Here is a 25205-nt window from a genome sequence, read left to right on the forward strand (position 1 = left end):
CTCGGTTGAGCGTATATGCTCAGGATGTAGGACTCAGCCAACCTGTTGCATTCGAGCCGACATCTGTGTTTACAATGAGAAGATAAAGAACAGCTATCATTCTAGTCAAGAAAAGTGAAAAGAACAGAGGGGATGCAGTAACATCAGATAAACTTCTGTTCTCTTAGCTTGAGCAAATAACACCCACTTACCCTACTATAACTGTATACCACTTACCCAGTACCCAAACGCCAGACCATCTAGTCAGTTAGTATACAGTCTGCAGTCCCTTAACCGTATACCTTGACCCAATTAGTAGACACCCAGTGCCCTAAATGTACACCATGTCTTTTTTTTTCAGGCAGAATATATGTTTAGTCAAATTAAATGGTAAGACTTTTAATATATACGATACAAAATTAAGCCTCTATTCATCTAGGCATGATTAGTAATGATTAAAGGTGATCGTACACTGCAGAGTTAGACCCAAATCTTGCGTAATAAATATTCATTAGTGGCAGTAGAGCCCAACAACACGCTTGATTCATCTCTTCTTATTTCAAAGGGTGAGCCACTAAAAAAACACAAAGTAGCAATCATTGCTTATTAGAGCAGAGCGGTAGAGCAGTCCTCAATGTTCCATTCTATCTTTAGACCGCCTGTCTAACTCAAAGTTAAGCGAAGAGGAGAGCAGAGAATTGTTTGAGGAGTTGGTAAGAATCAACGATTCATCTCTGCTGCTAAAGACACAGCCAAGCAGGAGAGGCTGACTGATGTCGGCATGACACACACACACACACACACACATTCAAACACAAACAATCAGTCACAGGTTGTCTTAGTGTGCCTCCCTCTCGCCTAAAAGACAACGGCAACAGGAGATGAAAAATAAACACGGTATCTCTGTTACAGGTTTGAGATTCTGCCACTGACTTAGTGGACACTGGAACATACGACATATGCAGTATATCATCATCGCTGAGACTGGAAATGGTCGCACACATCAAAGTGATTAATTTCTGATGTGAACGCCATAAAGATTTCATAACATATTCCTCCAAGGAGCAGCTAGTGACAGCATACCGTACTGCTCTCATTAGACCGAATACTCTAAAGCCAACGACTACTTAAATCCCCATATATCATCTATATTTGGGCAGCTAAGCCCTTATATATTCAAAGATGCCAAAGAGGCTTTCAACCCACTTTAAAAATGGCAGCAGAGGTTCATAACGACTTGCAAACTGAACATTGATGTGGTTAGTGCTTTGGATAAGGACAGTATTCCACATGATTCTGTCAACATTACTAACAATACTACAATTCTTTTCCCACAGTGTAACAATAATTTCCCAGTATCTTGCAATTAAAGATGGAAAGGTTTAAAATAAAAAAAAAAACAGAACAACACTCCACCAAGGAGGCAACAAGTACACAGAACATGAACATCATCTCAACATTTAGGATGATATTCATGATCCGATATTTCATGTCTTCCAGATCATAGAATCCATGTTATCTCCCCGATCCCTCTGACTGAAGTACCTTACCGAAGCAAATGGAATCAAAGATGCTCATATTTTTCTAGCAATGTCAACAATTATACCAAAAAATAGGTCTTAGGCCACAGATCTGGAATAAAATCATATCAATATGATTTCTGTAAGCCAAAACATTCGTCTTTCACTCATTTCAAATGGAAAAGCTTAAAGCTAAATCCTTCCAATGCCCTAAAACAGTTTCCAGGATCCAGGATAACAATTTGATCCAGATTGCATGCGAAAGTTAATCGCTTGTTCTTTGTAATTTTATCTATCTTTCCACCACATTTAATCAAATAAAAAAATTAATAAATCAAATTATTTTAAACGAAGTGTGGAAAAGCACGACATCTCACACGATAACACTTAAACTTTAACCATACAGTACAACCTTATATTCAAAATGCACAAAGTACGAACAGATTCCGTAAGTAAACTTGAACATCAGCTCTAGATGAATGTTAAACAACTGTTTCTAAAGAACCAATCCACTACATCCATCCCATCAATTTTCTATACCTCCGAGCCATGCCGCCACCTTGAATCCAGTTCGTAAAAACACACAATTTATATTTGATCCGTGAAGAGACAGAGGGCTCGGCACGTTTTTGTGCTTGTGATGCTTAAAAATGTCAACACCATGATCAACTTTGAGACATAAAGAGAAGCAGTTTGCATGGTGAATGCAGCTGAATGAGCTGTAAGATGCATGATCAGTTTTGTGGCTTAATTTTAAGGAGTAATTCAAATTGTAAAATAGCAATTTGAAGACTTATTCATACACGAATATATTCAGGAAGTAGGTCTTGTCTCAGGCAACTCAGCAGACTCTATTCAAGGATGCTGACATAGAGCCAGGCTAAGAGGCGGGCAAGCGGTGACAGAGGTTCTTTTCTAGCTGCTTGAAGGTGCTGACAGAGAGCAGCTGTGGTATTATAGGTGCGAATCAACAGATCAGCGGGCTACAACCCCACCTCCACTTTATGTTTGACTACTGCATCATCTCACCTGGCAGACAGCTGGAACTTCCTCTAAAAAGAACTTCAATAGAGCATAAAACCTTGATTTGGTGCGCTTGCTGAGATGCCTGTTGAGTATAAAACAGGAGACCCGAGGATGTCTCCGCCTTTCAGAGTTGAAGCTATTTTACTGACCTACAGGATCGTATCTAAGCTCATTATGCTGCGGTTGCTTAGTCACTGGTGTTTGGCTGCCTGCCCCGATCATACTTAGCTTTTTTTTTTTTTTTTTTTTTTAATGAAAGACGGATAAAAATGGGAGAAATTCAGAACAAAGAGAAAAGAACGTGCGGTCAGACTGCTAGTTTGTTCTCACAGACACACTCACATGCCCAAACCAGGGATCTTTGATCCATTGAAACATAATAGTCTACATGACAGTTATATCAAGGTGATTCAAACTGATTATTAGACCCACATATTAAGTCGAGGATACAATGAGGAGCAATTTGTAGCTATTTTGTCACTTGCTTGTGTTTGGTAGTATTTTTACTTATGAGAATCACCGTGTGTGAGTGTACAATATGTTAGTTATGCTGTGTACCCTGTGGGCGGGCATCGAAAGCCTAATTTTTCAGGTTTGGGAACACCTGCTGTGCCCTTGTCAACTCAAACAAATCCTGTTGAAATTTCTTTTGTTCTTCTGTAAAAAATAAAACATCAGACAAGCTGCTGGCTGGTTACTGTCGAGCTCTGGTGCTTTCCAGGCTTTTCATGTTGGCATCCCTCACTGTCAACAGATTGAAATGTTAAAAATGTATAAGTTTGAGATGATAACAAAAGGGCAGCTTGTTGCATTACTAATGATTCACCCTGAAGTACCTCAGATGGCCAGTCTACAGTTTTCCCTGTGTCATTTCACAGCACAGTGCATGAAAGGATACCGTTTGTTAAGTTATTTATCTCGATTTGTTCTGATATGCAGTTGGGACTTTTGCGTTTGACAGATTTATAAAAACCCACTCAAGAGAATCATTTGTGTTATTTCACATCTTCAGTATCATCAAACTTAAACTGCCTCATTAAAGTCATTAAAAAGAACATTCTGACTTTTAGGGGAAACTCTTATTATTTTCCACCGTCCCCAGAGCCAGACAGGAAGATAGATACCCTTCTCTCATATGTGATGCATTATGGAATTGAGACCAACCAGGGGATTCCTAGTTAGCTTAGCACAATGAATGCTGGCGAGTGGGAAGTGTTAGCATCAGATAGATCGGGCTCAAGATGGTGGTTTGTCTTTTACGTAATCCTCCAATCCTGTCTTTCAAAGTCAGCCATGTCTACTACCTTATGTCATTCTTCTAGCTGTCAACAAATGCTTAGATTTGTTAGCCATAATATTGAGATGCTGCATCAAATCACTACACCCAATCAGAAAAGTAGTAGATATGAGTCTGATTCTAAAATACCGATGTCTCCTTATTCTAAATTGTTATTTCACTGTTAATACAATACACAACCTGACTTCTATTAATGCAGGCAAAGGCCTTTAGTGTATTTGATGACTTTTGAATGAGATAAGGTCACACTTCCCACCTAACACCATTCATTGTGCTAAGCTTATTAACAGTTAGCTGCTCTAAGCACTGCAATGCAGCACAGAGGAGAGAGGGGTAACAGAAAAATGTCTGCTACTTCACTAAAAACTGTTTTGGTATACCGGGGGCTTTAAGTTTCAAATTAAGTTTTCCACAAACCACAGAAAAAAAGGGAAATTTCCCCTCTGTGCAAATGGATGCGAGAATAGCCTTCTGATGTAAAACTCTCCACCTCCAGGAGAAAGGTTAAAACTGGCACATCACATTTTTCAATTGAAATGAGACTTAAGTTGTACTTGTTGATGCCCCCACTAAACTGAAAGGCAAAGGTGAATACATCTTCGGTAGGAAACAACCACACACACCGGTGCCCCGCTCACGATGTGTACCCACTCATGCATGAGAGCTGAATGTGAAACTATTAACTTAACTTCCACTTTAATCAGAGGAGAGGCGAGGAGAGGCGTCATTTCCCATTCATAAAACCATGGCGTGTTGAGTTTGGTATGAGAGATGTAAAAAGGTGACAAGTGGATGTAAGCAAAGAAGTCAGAGGAATTTCTCTTACTCTTAGAACTCTAATGACCACCTAATGTCAAGGTCTACTCATGAATATCAGTGAGAATAGTGCTCATACACGCCTTTCAACACTGGTTCAAAAAACCGAACACATTTTGCACGACATGCACATACTCCAAATACCACCGTGAACAAAAATGTACTTGAACACAACTTCAGAAAGGGAAAAGCAATTATGTAATGTAGTCTAATTATGTATTATAATTCCCATATTATAAATATAATAATTAAATTTTTTAAATTAAATGTAGACTTGTATCAGATTAATGCTCACTGTCTAAAAAAATGTACTTTTGACTAAACGAAACGCTGATTAAAAAAAAATAGCCTTCATCAAATTCCAGTGACCATCTAAAAAATGTTCACACTGCAAAGAAACCACACAAGGTTCCAGTTTGATCCAGACTAAAGTGAGATTTAGTTTGGACTAAATATTAGTCCACTGATCAGGAATCAAGTCTGAGTCATATTTTGTACCTGTTATTGTAGAAAAAGGAGGGATGGAGGGGCTTGAGAATTGTACTGTAGTATTCCTGACACACTCTAACTAGAAGTATAATTGGCATGTTTAACATTCATGAAAACTTTACAGACATTTTAATGCCTTTAAAAATGAAACTTTAATTAACCGCTTCAGTCCCCAAACTGTGCTTCACCTATTCAGTGAGTGTCAGGCATGCCGTTACACACCGCCAGTTATGTCTCCTTTGATGCCAGAATCCACCAGCGCCTCTCTCAATCATGAACAGGCAGGAGGGAAACAACAGGCTCATATTTCAAGGCATGAATGTAATGCCGGCCTCATTAATAATCGTTACCCCTCCCTTAACGACTTCTCCTTGGTGTGCATTAGAATGTGGGCACCTGAATTTAGCTGCATTAGAAATAAACACCTTTGATTATAAACAACAACAAAAAAAACCTCCACAAACTATCCTGCAACTTTCCTCAAGTTCGATTTTATTAGAGCCTTTGAAAGAACGTGTCGTATATTGCATTGTAGCAGCTTCAATAAAAAAGACCTCATGAAATAACTTCCTATATGTTCTTCTTCCCCAGCGGAACATTAATGATGAAGCTGTGGAGCCATAGTGGAGGTATTCAGACATCCACAAAGTAAAACTGTCAGATTGTGAAGGAGTCTCTTCAGGGCACTTTTTTATTTTCTTTTTTTAACATTTACCACAACTGATGAATTGTCATTATCAATTCCATCAGCTTGGATGTAGGTTTAATTGCAGCTGCTGTTATACTTTGGTTGAATAGATTTTATGTCCCTAGTGATAACAACTGAAGACCGAGATTTCTTGCGTGAACACTTGGATGAGTTATCACAATTTGTGTTTGGAAGTATTTTCAAATTGTATATCAGACTTTTTGAAACCAGGAGGCGTCCAGCCTGTCATCCTGTAAAACCGGGGGAGCATCGATACAAACATTATTTGAAAGTAGCAGCAAATAATATTCACTATTTGCACACAAAAAATGTTCTTAAAAACTAGTTGTTTCTCTCCAAATATTAGCATTTTTCAAATGGCTAGCCTACATGTTAATCCTGATCAACATAATCTCTAATCTAAATTCTGTTTATGGCGGCACGGTGGTGCAGTGGTCAGCACTGTGACCTCACAGCAAGAAGGTTCTGGGTTCGAGCCCCATCTCGAGCACGGGATCTTTCTGTGTGGAGTCTCCATGTTCTCCCTGTTCCTGTGTGGGTTCTTTCTGGTACTCCAGCTTCCTCCCACCGTCCAAAGACATCAAGAGGGGACGAGGCTGATTGATACTCTAAATTGACCGTAGGTGTGACTGTGAGTGTGAATGGTTGTCTGTGTGTTGGCCCTGAGATGGACTGGTGACCTGTCCAGGGTGAACCCCGCCTCTCGCCTGTAGCTGCTGGGATAGGCTCCAGCCCCCCCCCCCCCCCGACCCTTAACAGGATAAACAGTAGAAAATGAATGGATGGATGAATGTTTGGAATTCTGCTTTTAGGAGGCTCAACATAGCACACACAAATAATGTCAGAATCAACTAAAATGCTCCAGGCTAGCGGTAATGATTCAGCTTCACCCACGAATCAATGCTGATGTTTGAAAGGATGAAGGAGGCTAAATCACAGTGTACTGTGCTGATGATGTTGCACAATTTACTTGAAACCTCAGACGCACAGATCCAATGCTACAGAGGGTAGGAACTAGTGTGAACTAGTGATTACAACGCAACCTCACTCGTCCTTTAAGGGTGCGTTTCCACTGTCTAACTTTGGCTCGGGTCGGGTGGGGTTGGGTGCGTTTCCACTAGCACTGTGTACTATGTCAGTGTGGGTGGACTCACCGGCCAAGAGTTCCCTGGCATAACTTGTGTGCATCACAACAACAGCAACGGACAACATGGAGGCAGCGTTATGCCTGATGCTCTGTCAGTGTTTTTTGCTCAAACTAGTAAGGGACAACAGACAGGCAAGGCTTCAAGCGGCGAAATAGAACACTCAAGAAAAGTATAAAAGACTTTACCCAGCAATACCCCAGTATTCCGCCGAGGCTGAGATGATACAAAGTAGACGACGTAAGCGGGTGAGTTACCCAATAAGTCAATCAGTCAAACAAATCAATAAATCAGAATTGTCTTCAGTTGCCAAACTTATGATTGACCAGGTTTGATTGATATCTGCAAAGATCATGAGAAACAGGAGAAAAGGGGCTTTAAAACCTCCATCGCATTGTTTCTTTCAGTCATCAAATTCGTGTTTGTAGAGGTGTCAGAAATGGTGCAAAATCTCGTTGCACACCGCCCCAACTTTCACTCCTGACCCCCGGAGCTGCGTGTGGGTGACTACTGCTGCCAACTTATCTTTAATTTAACAGCAATAAATGGATCAAAATTATTCTGAAAGACTGGGAGGCTGTTTCATCTCTCCAACCACTTCAAGTCTGAATTATATTGCAATCTAATATAATTTAGCAATTTAAAGTATTTTTTAAAAAAAAATAAAGCAACAAGTTATAAATAATATTTATATGTTTTTAAGTGGTTGTTTTCATTTTTGTAAGTAACAGTGGATATTGATTTTAGGCGGCACGGTGGTGCAGTGGTCAGCACTGTCGCCTCACAGCAAGAAGGTTTGCGGTGCGAGCCCCGGCTCGGGCACAGGATCTTTCTGTCGGGAGTTTGCATGTTCTCCCTGTTCCTGTGTGGGTTCTCTCTGGTACTCCAGCTTCCTCCCACAGTCCAAAGACATCAAGAGGGGACGAGGCTGATTGATACTCTAAATTGACCGTAGGTGTGAATGTGAGTGTGAATGGTTGTCTGTCTCTATGTGTTGGCCCTGCGATGGCCTGGTGACCTGTCCAGGGTGAACCCTGCCTCTCGCCTGTAGCGGCTGGGATAGGCTCCAGCCACCCTGCGACTCTTAACAGGATAAGTGGTAGAAAATGGATGGATGGATGGATGGATGTTTGGATGGATGGATGGATGGATGGATGGATATTGATTTTTGACCTTCTGTCTTCACTCTGAATTCTTAACTAGGTTCTGGTCTACTTTTGCTGGTAATGTAAGTGGTTGTTGTGCTGCTGCAGGTCGGTAACAATCGCATTGCTGTCACGACTGTCACGCCATTAATCAGTCAATTCTGCTGGTGTGTGTGAGTGTGTTCATCCTTGTCTGTGTGTGTGTGTGTTTGTGTGTGTGTGTGTATGTGGGTTGATTAGAAGACTCCATCAATTCTTATAAAATTCTGGTAGCAAGCCATAGCGCTGAGGGAGAATTACTTATTGAAAGTCAGGTTGCTGTGTTTACCAGTGCCAGAGGGAGATAGAGTGTGTGTGTGTGTGTGTGTGTGTGTGTGTGTGTGTGTGTGTGTGTGCGTGTGTGTGGTGGTGGTGGTGGTGGGGGATTATCAAGCTGACAGCCAGTGAGCAAACACCCACAGTGAATAGTGTGCAATGGACATGATCAAAGCAAATGGATTCAGAGTCTACAAATATGTAGTTGGAGGTCCTCAGAGTGTAGCAGTGTGTGAAGCAGCCTGGGAGGGAGTACAGGACACAGTGACCCTACTAAGTATGACTACATTTCTCAAACACTTGTAATACCCCTAACCATGTCAAAGCCTCTCCAATTAAACTGCTCTTGTTTCCCTCTAACTTCATATAGATGGCTGAAGATCGGCCTGACTTCAGACTCCACTACAGAGTGAGAAAAAGACCAAGCTGCGTCTCATCACACCACCTGGACCACTGATGAAGGAGAGCGGCCATTTTGAAAGCCACAAATCACAAGAAAAAGCCCCTAAAAGTTGATTAATTATTAATGATCATTCAGGAAGTTGCTCTGATACCCAGAACCCCCCCGCCCCCCCTTCCATATGGAACCAATACAGGATTAAACTTGGTTTGGTTTAGACAGTATAGCTCGGTTTCCAAGTCAGAAATCATATGAAGTCAGAACTAGTCAATTTCAATTTATATTATTCCTCAGTAAACAGATTACTTCATGTGATGTTGCTTCAGATGGAGTTTTTCTAGCTGTTGGAATTCCATTCAGATTCACGATGTGTACGTAAATGTCATCAAAATCATTCAGTGGGTTGCTGCCATTAATAAAACAAATTTGTTAATGGTTTGGTTGTCTTTCATTAACACTGACAAAGTCCAAGTTATTGCATTTCCTCATAAACCATGAGATAAATTATACCTGTCCCCATCCAGGTTGAATCATTCCTTTAGAGTGTTATTAGCTCAAATCTAGTTGAAAGGAAGACTAAACTCAAGCAAGTCTGCGACTATTTTTTTTTCCCATATCTCAAAAACATTTGAAAGGTTTCAAATGTGATCTAGTTTTGATCCCTGTGCAGAAACCTAAGCCTATGAGCACTGAGAGACACTGAGTTTATTCTGACTTGAAGATGAACTGTCAAGATATTGACTGGCTCTGTCAGCTCTGCTTTCTCCTCTGTTCCACAACTTTGCACACTTTACTGATATGCGTCTTTCTGTGATTTGACTGAACTGATTGACTCAAGACCAGCTTCTCCCACGCTGCCATCCCTCCAGCTCCTCTCATCTGTGTGTGTGTGTGTGTGTGTGTGTGTGTGTGTGTGTGTGTGTGTGTGTGTGTTGGATCTGAGCATGTCACTCAACTTCCTTTAATGACCACCACTGCTACACTTGGAGGCAGCCCATTGGGAGGATCAGGTTATTTCCTGGTGGCCGGAGGGTCAGTCCGACCAGCAACAACAACAATAACTCAGGATGCAGGGATAAGTTGACATTCCTAATGGAATATATTAGTCACAGAGCTAATGTACAAGACACAATTCTGTTGTTCATTCCATGAGGCATGAATGACTGACAGAAGGGCATGTAGCCTTCAAACATTTTAGACATGACCCTGCCAAATAGACAGTCATGGGACAAAAAAGGGGGGTGACCAGAAACGATGGAAATGCTGAAATATAACGTAAATTCCGGACGACAGAGCGCACCGTTATGTAAGCCGCAGATGCTTATTTTCGGGAAAAAAAATCAACTTTGTACATGTATAAGCCACACCGGTAAATAAGCCGCGGTGCACGACGGAAACACCTCGGCCGCCCGTTCTCGCGTGTTGACCCAGTCTTCCAGAGCGTTTTCAAGTCCGGGCCATCTGCTATTATGACCTCTGAAAGCTTTTGTCGTCTTTTTGCATTGGGTCAGTTCGTCATGTTGCCGCCTCCAGCGTCTCACCATCGATTCGTTTATGCCAAACTTACGTGCTGCAGCTCTATTTCCATCTGCCACCGCCAGATTGATTGCCTTTAACTTGAAAGCTGCATCATAAGCATTCCTTCTTCTGCTCTCCGTCTTGAGCGTGAGTACAAATGACTGAAAATATCGTGTGATGCTCTTTTTACACTGCACCGTGATATGGACTGGACGCTCCAAGTACAGTACTTAGAGAAATTACCATAACATTTGGCTAGGAATTTCCCTAAGTACGGTACTTGGAGCTACCATCAGGAACAATAGGGAATTACTGCCCGCTGCCGCTGCCCGCCACAGCCCCAGGGTGAAGGTAAAATCATCGTATAAGACGCACCGGAGCATAAGCCGCGGGGCATGAAGCGTCGAAAAAAAGTCGCGGCTTTTAGTCCAGAATTTACGGTAAGCGTGTCTCATGTTTGCTGGTAAAAGCAGCAGGTCAAACAAAAACACACAGAAAACACCAACCATGGTTTAATGGTAAATAATGGTGAGGCACAACAGCTACATCAGTATCTGACTGCACCAGGAAGTCTCAAAAGACTCAGAGGAAAAAGACTCTTGTGATTTCCCACCTCCCAGATCCCTGACTGCTGCTGCTGCTGGAGGAGGCTACAGACCTGAGGAGGCTGCCACCCTTAACATCATTGTAGCACGACTTGTATTCACATTAGTATTCTCAATACTGTAAGAACATTAATATCAGCATTGTGTTTGTATTGGAAGCTAATTTAACATTATTTCTGCTGCTGTTGTAGCTCTGGGCTGTTTGCCCCTGTCTTTCTCTCCACTTGTCTTTCTCCTTCCGTCTTGTTCACGTGCCTGTCTGTCTGTCATTCTCTCTCCCTGCCCTCCCTCTCTCTTTAACTCTGTCCCTCTTTTTTCTTTTCTGTCTTCCTTTATCCACCTCCGTCTTTGCCCTCTGTTGTCCTGCTCTCTTTCTCCCCAACCGGCCAAACCAGATGGCCATTCACATTGAGCCTGGGTGTGCTTGACAATCCTGCGTCTGCGGGACTAGACCTGCTCTTCTTGTAAAGTGTCATGAGATAACTTTTGTTATGATTTGATGTTATACAAAGAAAACTGACTTGACTTGACTACATAGGCTTAACAACCAGAGGTGGAGGAGCAAAGAGATCATATGACAGTGAAGGTAACAGATGTAGGCTGGTAAAGAATAGTAGACCTTGACAGTCAGATGGTTCAAGAATGGGGCGGCCCACTGAAAAGCCATTTAATATATCTGTGTCAGGTGAGTTTTGCTGCCCTGCCCCTTTTAGGAAACCCATAATGGTTCATGTAAGCTAAGACACTAAGGTAGCGCAACCCTGTTGTTGTTGAGCCTCACTAGAGGTTACTGGAAAACATGACAGTCAGCCAACTCGCACACAATGATTGACAAAAAGAGCCATGAATGTGGTAGCTCGTTTATTGTGCTGTATGCAGTGTGTTCATGTGATTACAAACTTTAGCACGCAGTCGCCCTTAGGAACGTAACAAAACATTTCAGCAAAGACAGCATTTCATAAGATACAGCTAAGTGGCTACATTTAGCATTATATTTCACCAAAACAGCAGCAAAGTCAGTCACCAAATGTATTCTGTAGCGCCAAAGGAAGAAGGAAAAAGAGACACTAACATGCCATCACACATCCCAAAAGACAAAGACACTGCAGGCATGTCCTTTAAACATCCTCTACACCATGTGAACAGCTCCACACAGCTAGGTTCACTCTAACACATACACACACACACACACACACACACACACACACACACACACACACACACACACACACACACTCACACAGACTAATTCCTCACCGTAACTGTGAAACATGCTGATACCCCCTGATGACAGAGGACCCTCTCTCTGTCAGACAGACACTCCTGCTGTTCTAAAGAAATGGAAACCTTGTCCTGACCTCTACAGTTACACACTACCTCATTCTTTTTCATTACTGATTCACAATTTTTTTAAGCCCTGTAGCCCTGAAACACACAAATGCTTATAACTTTTTCCCTCAACAGATGACAAACTGTTATTTTGCTGTATTTGTAGACAAAAAGTAAGTTTGTTGTGAAAAGACATGACAGTGTTATGAGCTCTTAAATCAGTCTCATCTCTTATTTCATCAAATAACAACTGACATGATACGCAACAGTTCTCGCTGATATGGATTCATCCGCACTTTAGCTGTTGACGTAACCACCAGTGGCTAAACTAGCACTGCTAATGTTGTTCTGTCAGACATGGTTCTTGAAACCCCGGAGTAGATAGTTTCAACAGTTCCACTGTGCTGGTCCAATCAGCATTGGTCATGGGAATTTCCAGCATTTATCCGTGTTTGAGCAAGTTAGGTAGTAATGTAGTGGGCGCTAAAGGGTTATATTTCTCCTACCCCCGGAGGAAGTGAACACACAGCGGGTACTTCCAGAAGACTCAACCTCAGCCCTACTCTACTCTGGGGGTAAGTTTAGGCATGTGGAGTAAGATTCAGTCAGAGTAAGAGAACGGGCAGGCTAAAACATAATACATGCTCTTTTTTATAGAGGATTTTGAAAGGATACTCCATATCTTTTGGTATACTCTTTTATGTAACTGTGCATACCCAAGTTTAGGAATCGTGGCGACAGAGAACGGCCGGGCTCGTGGCCAAAAACCATACTTTAATGCAGATCAGATATTCTGAGTGACAGTGCAGCAAAGTGAGAGTGAGAGACACAATGAATGACATTGAGTTCTGTCAACCTAAGAGACACTTTCTGTCAGTCAATCAATCAGTTGTGTTGATAAACAGACAAATCAGACTGTGTGTGTGTGTGTGTGTGTGTGTGTGTGTGTGTGTGGTACAAATGCATAACCAGTCAAACCTTCTACATTCTCTGCTGCCCCTGAAATCTCCATCCCTGACATTCATTGACTTTTCAAAGCCAAATTCTGCTCCTTATCTTCCCATTTCCCATTGCTTTGTTCTCCATCCTATCCACCTGACCTCGTCTTCTCTCTAAATTAATGTGTTTACAGAGATGGGGGGGGGGGGCAAGAGAGAGGTAAGCGGGGCATATTTTAATTAGCGATTGGCCTCCGTAGATTGGGTCAAAGATTAAAACTCGTTAGGATTGATTCTGGCTTCCAGCTCCATTAAGCTGCAGTCCCACTGTGGTTTGAAAGACTTGTAGAGGTGGGGGGAGGGGTTATACAGAGAATGACTAGAGAAAGGACAACGGGAACAGTTGCTACATTTAAAAAGAACACAATATTTCAATTAGAACCCTTTTAGGAAAATACTATACGTATCAGACAGGATGACGTATAAACTGACACAGCCATGTAAACAACCTTTTCTGACCATCTTCACCTGAACAATGGTGTGTATGTACATGTACACGCTGCACCATGAAGTCCTGCTGGAGTTTTCGGAGCCCTTTTCTGACATGTACAGTATGGCAGTTTGACTGCCCTTTTCTGACATGTACAGTATGGCAGTCAAACTGCCATACTGTACATGTCAGAAAAGGGCTCCGAAAACTCCAGCAGGACTTCATGGTGCAGCGTGTACATGTACAGTATGGCAGTCAAACTGCTTTATGACACATGGTCTGATCAGTCTACATGATTTGTAGACTACCCATAGTAGAATACCCACTAACAAATAACAAAATTAGCAAGGATACTTTACGAATGTATCTAACACAAGGGTTATTATGTGTTTTATTCGAGAAAACACTCAAAATGTACCAACATGACAGAAAGTTTCAGGTCGACTTCAACAAAGGAATCTTAGAATGCAGGGGTGTTATGCATGCACCCCCAGTCATTAGTCAGAATATTCCGAGAGAAACTAAGCACCTTAAATCAAATTATTTTCTTATTTAGAATATAGTCAATGATCCTATTATTGCATATAGCCATTAATTTATGAGAAAGCGCTTGAACTAAAGGTGAGATGAATCAGGACTCAATGTGAAATGCAGCTGTTGAGAGAAAGAAATATATATATATAAATATATATATATATATATATATAAATATATATATATATAAATATATATAAATATATATATATAAATATATATATATATATATATAAGATATTGTTACATAATCATCTGTGAGAGCAGAGACAAAGTGAGGGGGTTGAGTGTGATACGGATAGGAGAGAGAATTAGATTGCAGTGTAACTGTCAATCAGATTATTGAGTAATATATTGCAAAGGGGACAATGGAGGATACATTGACAATTCCATCAACTTTTTCTTCTCCACATGCAAATATTGCATTCTCTTTACTTAAAGGGGAGGTCTGACGCTTTTTAGTTAAAGCCAAAATATAGATTCATACAAATTAATCACTTATGGGCCTCTAGACATATGTCATGATGACTGCCTGCAGCGCCACTTGCCTCCACCTCAATGGGTTATTTCTGTCGGGACCAACAATGAGAGCGCACAGGTGAGGGATGCATGTTGATAAAACAAAGCATCTAAACAAAATTTCTTCCTGTGAAAACAGTGTATGTGCACGGAACACTGAGGAAATGGAAAGCAGGTCTACTGAGGAAAAACGGCAAGCGAATGAATCAAGAGTGAATCTTTCAACCGCTTTCGAGCACTAAAGGACTGCTTCCTGCTGGACAGGTAGGTGACATACAGCAGTTTGCCTGCAGTATAGCAGCAGCCATTTAGTTTGGTCTGTACTAGCTGACATACAAATAAGCTAAATGGTGACAGTTGAATGCAGGGCTTGGGTGCACGTACTGTCTACAGCACAAGGGCCTTGGGGCCTGACCAATCCTTTCAAATTAGTTACATGATGAATGATCTTGTAGTGTAGTGGTGCCATTAGTCTCTAAATTGATGAACAGACACAAGTGACTGTGGAGTTCCCTTTCACTTAAAATACAAAACCTACAAACAACCAGAAGCCACTGGGCTGGTTTCAAAATCAGTTCTGCTGTGTTAATAACAGCCAGCTCCTGCGATTACTCTATGTTCAGATGTTAGTTTGGGTTTCAGGTCATATGTGCAGCGCCAAGGTCAGTTCAGGACAATACTGAGGGAAGAAGTGGGTTCTCTGCGGGTACTCTGGCTTCCTTCCACAGTCCAAAGATGCGCAAGTTCGGTTAATCTGCGACTCTAAATCGACCATAGATGAGGCTGTGAGTGTGAATGATGTCTGTCTATATGTGTTGGTCCTTCAACGGACTGACAACCCATCCAGGGTGAACCCTGCCTCTCACCTGGTTCTGTAGTAGGCCAAACAATGTGTCGAGACAAAGAAGATTATACGTTTCTATCTTCCCCTACCAGCATTGCTTTCCTCATTTCCTTGCTTCCTTTTCATTATCCCTTCCTTCTTTCCTTCCTACAATGATGTAACATATGTGACAGTTGAGCCACAGTGAACGTCTCCAGGCGCTCCTCTGCATAGGAATTCACATCAGCCATTCTGGCACATTGAGGAGAAACTCAGCTCGAGACGATTCCTCATGAGGCGCTGTGTGCCACACATGTCCCAGCACATCAGATGACACTTTCAATCAAGGCTGTTAATTACTGCCAGTGGCCATTAAGATTCTAGCTGCAACCAAAGCTGTCAAGCTGAGAAGGTGACTCAAGGCTAAACTCCCTCTGACGCACCCAATTAGGAAGGCAATATTTGCCCTGGAATCTGTTTGATCTCAAAATTATAAATTATGATTAGGACCAAGGGGGGGGGGGGGGGGGGGTTGCATCAGTCAGAGAATCAGGGTATGTGTCATGTTGCTGCCTGAGCAGCAAGTAACCTTCAACTCATTACCTCGACCCTTTCTCGGTTATCTTTTTTGGCAAGTACAAACGTGACTCAGAACATGGTGCGAGGCTTGTATTGTTCTTTGGCAGCTGCACACATGCATGAAAAAACTCGACAAACATATGTCTTGGTGCTGCAAGCTAAGGGAGCTGTGTGAAATAAGTCATCTGTAAATGAAATTATATTTGTTGAATAAGATACTTGAGGCAATCTGTGGTACCTCACCTATGACTGATTAAATTACTACAACAGAAATGAGTGTAAGTATGACTTAAGCCTGTCTCTGAGTCATAAACCAGACTTCAGACTTGTTAATTGGGGAAGGCATGTGCAGTTGGGGAGAAAAGTGGTTTAATTAGCTAGTAAAACACTGATTTTTATTGTCAGTGGATAATGGACTTAAACAACTTTGGAAACCTCTAAAATCCCTCAAATAATTATTATTAGGTCAAACAAGAACAAATAAAGGTGTGAAATGAGTTTATGTAAATACTAATAAATGCGACTATGTCACTTCAAATGTGTGTGCTGCATTACAGCATTAAAAAAAATTGAGTTGATTGGAGAAATTTGCATCATTGCAAATCTATGCATTTTTAAATACGTACAAGCAGACAGACAAAAGACGGTGCACAACAATGTCTCTAAAGAAGTCCATTCACGTTTTGATTTCCCTCTCTCATGATATGCATTAGACATGGTTTCCGAGCAAGATTTAGTTGACCTCAGCATTGTATTGATGGTCCAAAATAGTGGCAGCGTTATTCGTAGATTTGCCTCTTGCACGCGTGACACCTCAGATATTTGACTATATTTACAGCAGACTTTCAGTTGTACAGTTTGCTTCTAGCAAATGTGGGTTATACACGATCCATCATACACTCAGAAACTGACTAGGCTAACTGGATGCGCTACATTGACCGTAGGTGTGACTGTGAGTATGAACGGTGTCTGTCTCTATGTGTTGGCCCTGCGATGGACTGGCGGCCTGTCCAGGGTGAACCCCGCCTCTTGCTCGTAACCGCTGGGATAGCCCCCCCCCCCCCCCCCCCCCTGACCCTTAACAGGAATAAGCAGAAGACAATGGATGGATGGATGGATGGATGGATGGATGGATGGATGGATGGATGGATGGGTGGGTGGACATCTGTTCTGCATCTCCACACACACTCTTAGCAAACACTCTCTTCCTTATATCTAATGAGGGTTCTTGTCTCCACTGCTCCTGTCCCTTCAAACGCTACCACCCCTCAAGTCTCCCCAGCCAGTGCAGAGTCAGGATGGAGGCTTGGTGGACTTCATGTAACCAGAGGACTGCTTACCTGCCAGCGCTAAAGAAAAAGGGCCCAGTGCTCTCCCAAAAACATCAACTTAAGATTTCACAGAAATAAGAAAAATGGTTTTTACTGATACTGTATGTTTAGTGATGGTGGTCACCAACCGACTAAAAAACAAACCATATCTTTTCCTCAGTTTCACACAGTAGTAACTTAGGCGCTTATGGTTTTCTTCTGTTTCCACAGAAAAAGGCAACTAAGGGCCAGCAGGACCAGTATGGCCCCTATGTCAAAAAAACCACCTCATGCTTTCATGCTCTTTGAGAAGGAGCAGAGAGCCAACATAGGAGCTGAGCTGCAAGTAAGAAATACAGTAATTCTCAGGGCAATTTAGTGCTGGGACAATGGGTTAATGTGTGAACTCAGTCTTACACCAATTTCTTCACAGTTTGCTAAAGCATAGATTTTTAAAAGCACTTTATCATACAGATACAATTACAATTTAATATGTGTTTATGTACATACTGTACCTGTGCATGAATCAGCCCATAGGTGTGTGTGTTTATTGACAGAGTGTTGTCATGTGTTTACACTGGAAGTGTCCGCCAAAGGCCATGCAGGGTATTTATTATGATCCATGCACAGAAACACTCTGATTGGTCCACCAGGGACAATTATGTGAGTCTAACATGTTAAGTTGCAACACACACAAACATTGTTGTACTCATATCTTTGTGAGGACCTTCATCTGCATAATGCATTCCCTAGCATCTTACCCTAACCTTAACCATCACAAATAAATGCCCGACCCTGAACCTTAAACGTAAACTACTTCTAACCCTGACCCCTACAACCAAGCCTTTATTGTCAAACAGCCCTGCAAAAATGTCCTCTCTTTCCTAAACAAGTCCTCATTCTCTTGGTTTAATACATATTCTGGTCCTCACTATGTAGCGAATATGAGACCACATATACACACTAACTGGTGAAACAGTTTTACTTTCATCGACTGATATCAGATGGGAAGTGAAATGTGTTTGTTTTGGTTTAGGGTCAGCGATTGCTGCCTCCGGACACAAACAACCTGCTGGACAGCTGAAAGGAACACACATTGACATTCACATGTTTACATCCCGTGTGCAACTTCACACACATTCATCCTTGTATCTAATGTGAGTTTTTGTCTCCATGTAGGAATGGACAGGGGATGAAGGAAGGTGCAGCTCCACCCACCACTGCTGCTGTCGCTGCAAATGTCCACACATTAATAGAGGATTATTCAAATTTTGAAATACATTTTACTTGGGACTGGCTCGGTGTTGGTTTTCAACAACTGACAAAACTCAATTAACAACAATGTAATCATATTCAGCCACAATTTACTAGCAGCTTAGATTTCAAGTGTTATTTGTCTACCTTGGAATATTATTACAATCTGTCTGTTTTCCAAGCAAGGATGATATACCTCACATCATATTACTGGTTGTTTGTTTTTTTTTCTGCAGAACTTACTCCCTCACAGTTTCACACAGTGGTAACATGGGGGCTGCACCAACTAAGGGTAAGCAGGACCAAGACCACCCTTATGTTAAAAAAAAAAAAAAAAAAAAACACAAAAAAATGCTGTCATGCTGTCTGTGAGGGAGCAGAGAGCAAATGTGGTTGCTAAGCTGAAGATCAAAAACAATGCTGAGGTCAATTCAATTCTGGAAAAATAGGGTAAGTGTGTGTACTCCATTTGCGTTTCACAAACTTGTCTTTAAAGTTTGGGAAAACTTCATAGTTGTGCATGTCCATGAACCACGCTGTGAGTGTGTGTGTGTTAGTGCGTGCATTAAATGACAGGTGCACACAGTGGAAGTGTCTGCCAAAGCCCAGTAAGGCTACGTATCGTGAGTGGGCCAAAGCAGAACGTCATCACCATGCACAGATATACCCTGAGTGGTCCACTGGGGACAACTACGTGAGTCTAACATGCTCATTTCCAACACACACACACACACACACACACACACACACACACACACACACACACTTTATAACACACTTGAGTCTTCCTTTTATCAGCTGAAACCAAGTGATGAGACTCATATGTTTGTTTTTGTGGAGGGTAAAGAGCTCAAAATCGAATACAGGAGACGGTGATTCAGACTAGACGATGGCGGAGACACAGGCGACCCTCTCCCCATTGCCCTGCCTGAGTCAGGACCACCACCCTCTCAACCCGTTTCCTTGTGTCTGGGAATGTGTTGACTGTGATGCCAGAAAAAGAAATAAAACTGTCAATTCCAATTATTTGTTATTTGTTAAGGGTCGAGCCTCTCCCAGCTGACATTGGGCGAGAGCCGGGGTTCACACTGGACGGGTCTCCAGTCCATCAAAGGGTCATCAGGAGCAATTAGGGGCTCAGTATCTTGCTCAAGGATCAAACCAACTTCCCTTCAGTCACTCTACCTCTGAGCCATGCAGCCCCTTACATTAATCACTCGTGTAGTTATTTTTCACCTGATTGTGTATGATGAATTGCAGCAGAGTTGTACTGAAGATGCTATGTACAAAATATTTACTTTCCTCTTCTATGAAAAATACTCAAAGTCATAATTATGAAAAAATATACAATTTAAGTACGGCTGCACGGTGGTGCAGTGGTCAGCACTGTGGCCTCACAGCAAGAAGGTCCTAAGTTTGAGTCCCGGCTCGGGCACGGGATCTTTCTGTGTGAGTCTTCATGTTCTCCCTGTTCCTGTGTGGGTTCTCTCTGGTACTCTAGCTTCCTCCCACAGTCCAAAGACATCAAGAGAGGACGAGGCTGATTGATACTCTAAATTGACTGTAGGTGTGACTGTGAGTGTGAATGGTTGTCTGTCTCTATGTGTTGGCCCTGAGATGGACTGGTGACCTGTCCAGGGTGAACCCTGCCTCTCGCCCATAGCCGCTGGGATAGGCTCCAGCCCCCCTGCAACCCTTAATAGGAACAAGCGGAAGACAATGGATGGATGGATACAATTTATGTATTTTCCAATGGTGCGAAAGTATACTAAAAGCAGAAGGATGTTAAAATAAATAGAGTTAACCATTTAATGGGTGCTAACAGACTACAAGGTGTTTTCCCTTGAGTCAAAAAAGAATAAAGCGTGAATGACCTGTTTAAATATCACAAAAACACATTAACAGTCGGGGGGAGCACAATGTCCTGAAGGCACATAAAATAAATACACATACATTAAATAGACAAACATATCAAAGATCATGAGATATGAAACATGAGGAAACAATTTTAACACCAATATACTTCCCATTGACAGCATGACATGCTTGAAAGAAGAGCTCTGCAGGCATATGGGGAGAAGTTTTGTGTGTGTGTGTGTGTGTGTGTGTGTGTGTGTGTGTGTGTGTGTGTGTGTGTGTGTGCTCTCCTTCATTTGTGGGTGATATGCTCCTTTTGAGGTAGACAAGGAGATTACCGCAGCGCACTTCTATAATTACCTCTCATCTCTCAGCTGGTGCTCTTTAACACAGCAGGGAACGCTAGGCTAACACACACGCCGTCATGCACACACACGCACACATACACACAGTGGGGCGCACTTCTGTACAATATAGCAAGGTAAGAGGGAGTTATTTCTAGAGGGTTACATTTCCCATTCTAAAGGGTTACATTTCACATTTTTTTTGTTGATTGGAGACCACCCACACTACCTTTAAGCAACACAGGTAAGCTTTGCTATGAGAACACACATATTCTCCCTCTCTCTCAGTCACACACACAAGTTGCCTGTAAGAACGAACAATGACTCACCTGAAGTTGTCCTTCCCACACAAAAAAAAAAACCACTTAATAATCTACGCTCACAGGATTTCTTGTAGCGTATACTTTTTCATTTTACTGGGGATTATCCAGAAAATCACCTGTCACCTGCTCCCTGCCAGCATGAGAACACAGTGGGGGGGGGGGGGGGGGGGACTCTCCTGTCATATAACTGAAAACAAACTACATTTCTCTTCATCTTCATTATCCTAACTCTCATTGGTAAGAGCCAGATTAAGAGTTGAGCGAATTATTATGTAGATTTGACAGCATTTTACAAAGATTAATCAACAAAAATCCTGCCAGGAACAAATTACACTGCCACATTTAACAACTTTCTCTATTCTCTTGCTCAAATATTTAGAAAGCAACGATTTCAAGAGAACTTTATATGGTGTAACGGACTATAAAGTATGTGGACCTAACCCATTAATTTGTGGAATACTTTAGTTTGGCCGACACTATCTTGTTTTTGGAAGCAGGCCTGACTTGGAGCTGTGGTGGTGCCTCCATGGTAATGACTCACACAATCTACAGCATACCCAGGTTTCTCATTGTTTTTGGTCTAAATAGAGAAATAATTAACAAACACTATGAGGAGGACTTAAAACTACCCATCGAGAACATAAACTAACCATGGAAATGTTTACAGACCTACTACGCAGTTATTGTACTTCTAAGTACAGATGTACTTAATAGTGTAGATTTCTACAGGCCCAAACTTGGACTTGTATCACATCTAGTGCACTCTCCCCTTGCTGACCATATGGGCAGTTAGTGAAGAAGCCTTCCTCTTCCTACAGAAAAAAATCTTCATCGTCAGTCTGACATACAAATTCACGTCAGTTCTCATCAGACAAGGCCTGACAGAAATCAAAGTGCACCTATCCGTATTAAATAGAACTTAAATTATCCATTTAAATGATCCTGCTATGTTTCCTCCATGCAAACACATTTTTTAATAAATCTTGCATTGCGCTGTATAGTTTTAAATGTTTTTATGTCGTACCATGTGTAAGACTTTACACAGGCAACAGGGACAGGTCAACACCTTCAGATCAGGTGCCCACACACAGAAGTGCCTATACTGTGTGTGTGGTTTTCCCGATCATGTGCCCGTATTGTTTTATGTAGTGTATTATGTTTTGTGCAACTGGAATGACCTGCTGGGGACTACGGATGAGAATTACCTTTAAATTGGCTGACTCAAGCATATTTGCATGGATGCAAAAGTTGAAAGGTTCACAGATGTGAACTTTCTCTTATAATGAATAACATACGTAAATAACACAGTATGTCTACACAAAGTTTGTAGGAAGAATGAATGCGTTTTTTTTGTGACGCACCATCAGCATGAAGACTCTCCTGGTCATCACTGACATCCCGTTGAGTCCGAAAATGGAGGACAAACTGATCACTGCTTGTTCCGCACTGCGGAAGGGACATTCTAGCAACAGCTAACATCCTAGCATCCTTCGTAACTCACCATCAGCAGCTGTAAAAGCTCATACAGCTAAAACAGCTTATGAAAGCAAACGTTAGGGTTTATGTTCATAAAAACGGCCACAAATACTTTTAAAATGTACGTACACAGAAGTACAAAAGTCTTATCCCTTTTTTCCCAAAGAGCTTACTTGCAAATTCTGAAGGAGGGAATAAACCCGATGGATCTGGTGGCCAAACTCAAGAGAGTAAAGTGATCAAGATGTGCTTTGTGATCAGTATGAACACAACATGACAAAGTCAGGTTTGAAAATAGAGCGAATGAACTAGAACTCACGCCAACCTCTTGTAAACACTTTGCCCTCAACAAGCTAAAAAGAACGGAAGGAGAGAAATCAAATGTTGAATATTTGAGAGAATTGGAGTTGAGCAACCTAATACATACAACTGTATTCCACATTGCAGCATCCTCTACAAAACATCTCATTCCTCATCTCACTCCTCTGATGGATGTTCCAATGATAAAAGAGATTGACTTAAATGACAAGTTAAAATGTTGAGTTGTAGCCTTGGGTCTGATGAACAAATCTGTAAAAAAAAAAAAAAAATCTTACCATTTTTTCCAACTTCCAACAATGGTCCATAGGCAATCGATGCTTTACTCACCCACGCATTCATACCCACATGCTTACACACAAAAATATTCACACAGAAACCTGGCATTTAGGCTCCCAACCCCTCACAGTCACACACACACGATAACATGTTCTCTTAATTTAGAAAGCATCAAATCTGTGACAAAGCGTTGATTAGCTGCTGGACCAGAGAAAATGAGATTACAGAGTCCCTGAGAAGCCTGAGGCACACAGCTGTCTGGACAAGGCACATCTTCCCTTCTGCACGCCAGAGAGTGTGTTTAGACATAAAGCAGGAATTTTATTTAGGCAGCTGGCACTTAATAGGCAAACATAGACCATCAGAGACTGTGGTGACAAGAAAACATCTCACATCTCTAGGGAGTGGGGGGGGGGGGGGGGGGGACTCAGGTATGCTCCCTGAAAGGGTTCAGTATAAAAGGACCAAGTCTGGTGAGTAACACTAACACACACAAAAAGGAAAGAATTGGAAGACAGTACAGGAAAGCGCAGACACTTGCAAGCGTGCACAAAACACTTCCAAATTCACATTCCAGTGCATTGCTCTTCTGCTCACAATGACAATCCGACTCTTTTTCTTCAGAAATAAAACACAAGCAACGCTCAGGAGAATTGGATATTTCTTCATAAAGCAGAGGAATCACAACAAGCTCCACAGATTTTGGACAGGGACCCCCACCGTCAGCAGCAGCAGCAGCAGCAGCAGCGTGGTCTCCCAGTCACTGAGCCAGGTCAGAAATGATCACAGCGGTATTATGATGAATGTTGACAGAAGAACATCAAACATCACAGCATATGTACATGCGACACCACAACCAACAGATTCAATATGTATTTTTGAAGGATTACTTTAAATGTAGAGGAAATACACAAACTCAACAACTTGTGCGCCATGAGCGAATATCTTTGTTTCTTAGTCGTTGGATGATAAACCTTAAGTTAGAGCTCTTTACAGAGTATCAGCTTTACATATTGAATCTTTCCTTTCAACACACAACATCCTCCGGTGCCTCACTCACCCGTCAGTTGGTCGTAGGATCCGTCCAGCTCTCGGGAGTCCGACAAGCTTTGGTCACGGTTTTTCGCCTTCATGTCTGGCCGTGTGCGCCACCGGAATGTGCAAAAACTATGTCAAAACAGCTGATATGTCGGCTCTCCTGTGACTGAAGAATAGAGTTCACCTTCACGGAGGGATGGTTCCAAAAAAAAAAGTATGTATTAACCGTTAACAAGTCATATTTGAATTGGCGTGAATAAAAACAGAAAGAGCCATGTAATTTCCCTTGTTGTACGCGCTCTCAGCATCCAGGAGCGGAGTGAGCCGAGCGCGTCTGTAGCTCGGCAATCGCATGCTCATGCACGCGCACATGAACACTCTACAAACATACGCACACTCATGAGCTGAAGATGGATACGCGATGAATCTAATAACTGTCTCTTTTTAATAAAAAAAAATGTATATTAAAAAATAAACTGTTGCTTCGGTGAAAAATGGATTTCTGGCTTCATTCATGGATTCTCACTTTCTGCCATTATCACACCCCGAGAGATTTTAAGCAGCAAAGGAGCACACAGCAGCAAGCGGTGGGGACTATATCTGATCTATAAATACTCTGGTGTCTCCCCGTCTTCTCTTTTGTCTCCCCTCACATCACTCCTGCTCTCTTACTATGACATGTGGTCACAATCTGTCAAGCAATCTGTCTTTGTTGCCATATTTTCCTACATTCTATCCTCACTCTCTCGCTCTCATCGTTTCTCTCGAATAATCTGGCTCTCAGCTTGTTACTGAGCAGCAGAATAACTCTCTTATTTAAATAACCTTTG

At 41.9% G+C, this 25205-nt stretch overlaps 1 protein-coding gene and 1 long non-coding RNA gene across 3 annotated transcripts in view; one reads left to right on the forward strand and one right to left on the reverse strand.

Moving 5' to 3' along the window:
- The window catches only part of LOC147247551 (A-type potassium channel modulatory protein KCNIP2), a 108971-nt gene extending 84262 nt beyond the window's left edge, over positions 1-24709 (reverse strand). Inside the window, exon 1 of one of the 2 annotated variants that reach the window (XM_086181462.1) lies at positions 24398-24709. In XM_086181462.1, the coding sequence (XP_086037588.1) occupies positions 24398-24470 (73 nt within the window). In that variant the 5' untranslated portion in view covers positions 24471-24709. The remainder of the gene's footprint in view (positions 1-24397) is intronic. The other variant, XM_086181459.1, reaches the window with a different exon arrangement.
- LOC147247552 (uncharacterized) lies at positions 12809-18701 on the forward strand. Its single transcript, XR_015109595.1, has 3 exons — positions 12809-12868; positions 17718-17832; positions 18666-18701. It is a non-coding gene; the product is annotated as an uncharacterized LOC147247552 (long non-coding RNA).
- Positions 24710-25205: the final 496 nt, after the last annotated feature.

This window comes from Aulostomus chinensis, chromosome 16 (genome assembly GCF_037954235.1).
Source record: "Aulostomus chinensis isolate RoL2024-O1b breed Wild chromosome 16, RoL_Achi_v1.0, whole genome shotgun sequence".
Taxonomy (NCBI): domain Eukaryota; kingdom Metazoa; phylum Chordata; class Actinopteri; order Syngnathiformes; family Aulostomidae; genus Aulostomus; species Aulostomus chinensis.